At 42.1% G+C, this 5,446-nt stretch overlaps 2 protein-coding genes across 2 annotated transcripts in view; both read left to right on the top strand.

Annotated features, from left to right (window-relative positions):
• The window catches only part of PHALS_06885 (hypothetical protein PHYSODRAFT_258942), a gene marked incomplete at both ends in the record, with an annotated part of 1,480 nt that extends 988 nt beyond the window's left edge, over positions 1 to 492 (top strand). Inside the window, 2 exons of the mRNA XM_024720253.1 lie at positions 162 to 337; positions 430 to 492. Of these exons, the coding sequence (XP_024585470.1) occupies positions 162 to 337; positions 430 to 492 (239 nt within the window). The remainder of the gene's footprint in view (positions 1 to 161; positions 338 to 429) is intronic.
• A 2,272-nt stretch (positions 493 to 2,764) lies between these two features.
• On the top strand, positions 2,765 to 3,124 carry PHALS_06884 (RxLR-like protein; the record flags this gene model as incomplete). Its single annotated transcript, XM_024720252.1, has 1 exon — positions 2,765 to 3,124. The coding sequence occupies one exon, from the start codon at positions 2,765 to 2,767 to the stop codon at positions 3,122 to 3,124; it is 360 nt and encodes a 119-aa protein (XP_024585469.1).
• Between the last annotated feature and the right edge of the window lie 2,322 nt (positions 3,125 to 5,446).

Raw genomic sequence — 5,446 nt, 5'->3', positions numbered from 1 at the left:
CATTTAGTCAAGCGCCACAGAAGCTACGCCAGCCTCATTTTGCCACGTGTCTTGGCCAGATAGAACTCTAATCATTTTTTGTCGATGCCCTTGATATCGTTCGGCTTTTATTATTGTATTCTTGAGGTTTCCCACCAACTGATCCGTGTCAATGTCCACAGGAAACGCATTACCTGCCGCGCCAACAATCGCACAGATTTGCTTCACATATTTACTCGAGCCAGTAGATTTTGGAATGAGTTTTGGGAAAACCACTGGCTTGGACGTGACACGCTATAAGCCAAAATATCAACTTTTCATTTATCAAAAACTCGTGACTATAAAAGACTCCCGATATGTACGTACACATAATAGGGAAAGTGCTATATGATTTGTGTGGCACATTAGCTTTGCTTAAAGACGAAGCAGCTTATCAATCTTTCCATGTAGCTGAGCTACCAACTTTCAGCTTTTAACGGCAGTGAGACGGCTCGGAACTGCGTGGGAATATAATATCAGCTTGTATGAGTGCGTGTGCAAAGAGCTAAAGAGTTCACTTAAAAATTGAAACATGTCAATTGAGACCGAGCGCCGAGATTCTGGGAAGCCAGAAAACCTGCAGCGGGTACGTCGTCTTTTGCCGACGAGTTGTGAATCCCTTCCACGCGACTTCGCTAGTGCGAAGGATCCGAAAAGTATATGGTGAAGTGGTAGTGGCACTATCAATTCGAAGAATCATGGGAGTTTGAAAGTTCACTTCTGCAACACTGAGCTGGCGCCGTTGGGACCAATGACTCGCCATTTTATTGTTTGGAAGCCTTGACAGTTGCACAGCGCATCTGCCCTGGCGAGATGGGAATCTGCCATTACCAAGTTCGATACTTGATCGACAGCTGCACCAGCAGGCACATGGAGATTAGTATAGCTGTTGATAACCAGAACTTAAGGTCATGAGCACCTGCCTCGTCAGCTAGATGGTGCTTGATACGTTACAGCGCAAGCATTAAACAATGTTCCAGTCTGACGTCCGCTTTGCTAAGGCTGGCTTGTAATTTTGTAATTTTGTAAATGGGTAAGATGGTGTTGCCTTGACGCACTCACTTAGCGAAGGTTGAGTGATCATTCCTCTGTATGTTTGGTTACCTGGCCCGCACTGTAATGCAAATGGCTTAGTCTTAACAAGTCTTAACAGAAAAAAGTGATTGTAAACGGAGTGCAGTAATTGTTTTGTGTAGGGGCCCCTAGACCTTCCGCCCGAATTCTAATCTTCCGGTATCCATGCTAATACTAGCTCTAACTCGTAAATAAGGCAATTTTTCGTGGTCCGAGGGACAACAGCGTATTGTCCGTCACGAGAGAAATCAATTCATGCAATTCAATCTAAGTGATACGTTGAATTGTCGACGCAATATTGAAGTTTTATCTGCCATTCAATCATATCATAGATCAATAAACGGCATTGCACCATTTTTGTGCTGCGTAAAGCTTGATGTCTTATTGGATTTAAATGTTGTGGAAGGATTATGCACATTCACATTTCCTGCTTCTAAAACTTTCTTTGATTTTTCTGTTTTTCTTAATACAGTCAGATAAAGACATACATACAGCACATACATGAAAGCAAAATCTACTCTAAAGCCTTGTCATTCTCCCGCATAAGCAGTACGAAGTATTTCTCATGGAATCGGGCGGTGGTACAAGTAATGAAGATTGAACCAACCATGAGACTGGCTGCAGTGTGCCGCTATAATGTAATTTATATATTGCAACGGACGGTAGACTCGCTGTATCAATCATGATCTTATGATGATCACAGTGTAGTCTGGTTAGCAATGTATCGCATCAGATAAACTCAGTTCGAGTGATGACATACTTCGGTGCTTTGGAGTTCTTATAGGTAGGTTGAAGCTGCACACATCATAATCAGATAAGAAAGACTTTTCTAGACCAGAAATCATCACGAACTGGAGAAATGGAACAATTGTCTGTGTTTTTGAATCTATTGACAGAAAACGGTGCTTCAATTGACTTGTGGTCGCTCTTGAATCATGTTGTATCTCTAAAGTTTGCTATAAATATCATCCAGGCTAACAAGCTGCTATCATGCCTTCCTTTCATGCTGCACGATAGATAACATCAAGCATACTAATTACTTTACTTATTTAAATTTGACAAACATCGACGTGATACTGTCATTTTCGGAAGCTTTTCTATTGATGACTTCCGGCTCAGGATCAAATGTATAAGTAGCAAGACAAATACAAAGCGATACCATGTTCAAGTTCAGAAAGCAAATACTTTTTAAGAAAATCTGAATTGTCGAAGCTATGTCTTCTTAAGAACTGGCCACCCCAAAAGCGCTCAAGATTAGAACCCAGCTCGATGCGAACTGATTTATAATTTATACAACAGGTGAATTAAAGTCCTTACATATGGATGTGGTCAAGCATCAGGCACCAAGCTCAAGCGCAAATCTTTGAAGCATCATACAGTCAGCCACACATGGCTTCACTTTCTGATCACTTTGAAAACCATATGTGCTGGCTCTCGTATCTTGGAAAATTTACAGCCACCAAATCAAACGGAGCCAGAATACTCAGCTGCTTCAAGTTGTGCTAGACACGCGTCAATGATGTTAAGAACTGTCTATACACACAGTATACGTAGGCCAAAGCACTTAGATCTTACTTGATAATTTGCTTTGAAGAGCTCAAGTACATCCACAGACGTCATTCCGTTGCAGGTTTACAGACTCAGTAAAATGCGCCTTGCCTTCTTTTTCATTATGGCTTCAACTACATCTCTTCTCGTGAATAGCGTTGCAATTTCTACTGCCGGTGCAGGTAAAGTCATGACCAAAAATAAGGACTCGTCGACCAGAAAAGGTCAAATCGAATATACTAAAAAGCTTCTCCGTGGAGCTGGAAGTCCTCAGCGCGAGGAAGAACGTTCTACTAATAATGTCAAATTCCCGTCTTCTCTCACGAATGAAATCGCGAAACTTCAAGTTTCTTCATCAAAAGCAACGAATCCTGTGGTGCAACCAGGTATAGTGGCACCTTCAAAAGCGGTTCCAAACAAAGCGAATCATCTCGTATTCAATATACTGTTAGAAGGTATCGATTTCAAGCGTCAAAATCCATAGCACCCGAACAATCCAGAATCTAGCCCATACGATAATGTTTTGCACTCGTTCATTTCCACCGAAACTAAATAGCAAGACAAAAGTAGAATCAGAGTATCACAAATTACTAGTCAATAAACCTCATCATTTTGTCATTGCCTCTTAAGTGTATGGCAACTTGCTTCATTCAGTTCACTATCGATAGCTTAATAAGCTACTGCATTGTATGATTTAAATTGCGGCAACGGTTTTGCAGTTAATACGTCCAAATATGCTTTGCAAAGTTTAACTTATCCACATCTCGAATGTCCATGACATGTTAGTTTACCTAAATTTATATAAAGCGCTCACGTAAAGTCTAGACATGAAATTGGGCAATGGCCGGTCGACATTTAAAAGTGTCGGAAGTAAAGAAGATCGCAGAAAATCAATATGGATGAAAAGACTATGATAATCAGAGGCAACGACATTACATATGATACCGTAAGAGATTTAAATTGAACTGCGATCGAATAGGCATATCTACCGTCCACATTATATCACATTTAATTGTGAAAGCAGCATTCAACAACATCGACACCAATTTTCAATATACCGTCATAAAACATATATACCTTCATATATGCCTTGACTTTCGACAAATACCAATGTTTCATGAAGACATTACTCAAGTATATAGACCAGCCACGCGACCGCTGCGTTGTGAGCAGCAACTACAAGTAGGATGTCAACTCTGGTGCTAGTCTTCCACCACTTGATTTAGCTAGTTTTTTCTTCAATCCTTATCAAAAATGTTTTAATTTGCTCAGTGGTAGAGCATCTGTCTTGTAAACTAATTTGCAGTACAAAATATCATTATGTAGTGTCGTCATCATGATTATTACGATAGACTATTTATACCACGACTTCTCTTTATCCAATGTGCAATGGAGTCAAGCCTGTAGAGCCATGTACAGCATTGATCAGCGCAAAATCTATAAGTGGGGGTAACTCGTTCTAGAACTCTTGTCTCTTCGCGTAATTGCCTAGATAGATTTCCTTCGAAGCGCAATTCACGCAATCCTTCTGACTATTTGTTTGCGGATGGTCAGCCAGTCTGATGCCGAGCACCTTGAAACATATTTACCAAAATTAAGCTGTACAGCGCGAATATTTGTCCAATGCAATAGACACCGAAATACCAAATTGGCGTGACACTTCATCGAAAAGCATCTTGACTGTATTATTAAGACAATGCTCACCGATCACATTTTCGCTGATATTAGTGAGATAAGTCACTTTGCCTATACGAACCACAAAGTCTACAATCATAGTATTACCGTACACAACGTTTTGGAAGACCAGTCTGTATATATGGAGTGCTGAAGCTCTACTGGCCACAATGGCGACGTTGCCAATTGACGAGGCGATTTTTATGGCGAACGGGTCGGAAACAACATGTGCTGTGTTGATGAAAGCTAAAGTAAGAAATAGTTTTATAGGTCGGATGTCGCAGGTTGCAGCGCTATGGCTTATACCACGATCCGCTGGATGATAGACTGACACACATGGATAGGATGCCTCGCACTGATTACCTTGTTAAGTACAAAATTGTGTTTAAGGAACAAGATACCCCTTTAAGTATTCACTTCAGAAGAAAAACGATATATTGCCTCGTGGGAGCTGTATGTTATTTGGTAAGCACAAGTATACACGCTTGCGAAACTTGTCAACGGATAAAATCCGTTCAGTAAGCAGCAGACTCTGCCTCACCGTTGATGCCTCGGACCTCGTCCACCCATGCCACTCTCGGCATGCAGCAACTGGACAGCGCTCAGTGGGTTACGTGCCAGTCCACGTGCATCACTGGGGCCTCGCCTCGATGTCTCGGCTCTTGGTCGACCATACCACTCTTGGCATTTAGCGACTGCTCCAATACTTAAGCAGCGCAAGGTAAATTACGTGCCACATCACGTTCAGCCCTCAAGCCATGCCCGGGACTCCTGTCCAAAACACCTTTGGTGTTTAACGACTCGGATACTTCGATATCTAGCACATTGACCGTTTCGGTATAGTGCCCACGCCTATAGCGCTTCTGCTCTTTAGCAGAGGTGGGTTCATGACTCACCCATGCCCAACGTCTTCGACCTCCGATCAATCCATGGCTCATCTGTTCTACACATGCTTTACCAAAGATAAGACCATACCTTCCATCCAAGTCTAAGACAAGACAACGTTCCACGCTATTAAATTCAAGAAACTTGACACCGAGGCTCACAGGGACCCTCGGCACAGTGACACAAGTCCTCGTCGCTAAGCGAACAGTGACAGTGTCGCTTAACCGCGCTTCCAGCGCCTCAGCAT

Source organism: Plasmopara halstedii (genome assembly GCF_900000015.1).
Source record: "Plasmopara halstedii genome assembly, contig: Scaffold_3060, whole genome shotgun sequence".
Lineage (NCBI taxonomy): Eukaryota > Oomycota > Peronosporomycetes > Peronosporales > Peronosporaceae > Plasmopara > Plasmopara halstedii.
Note: the sequence above shows the minus strand (reverse complement) of the source record. Positions and strands in the feature narration are given on the sequence as shown.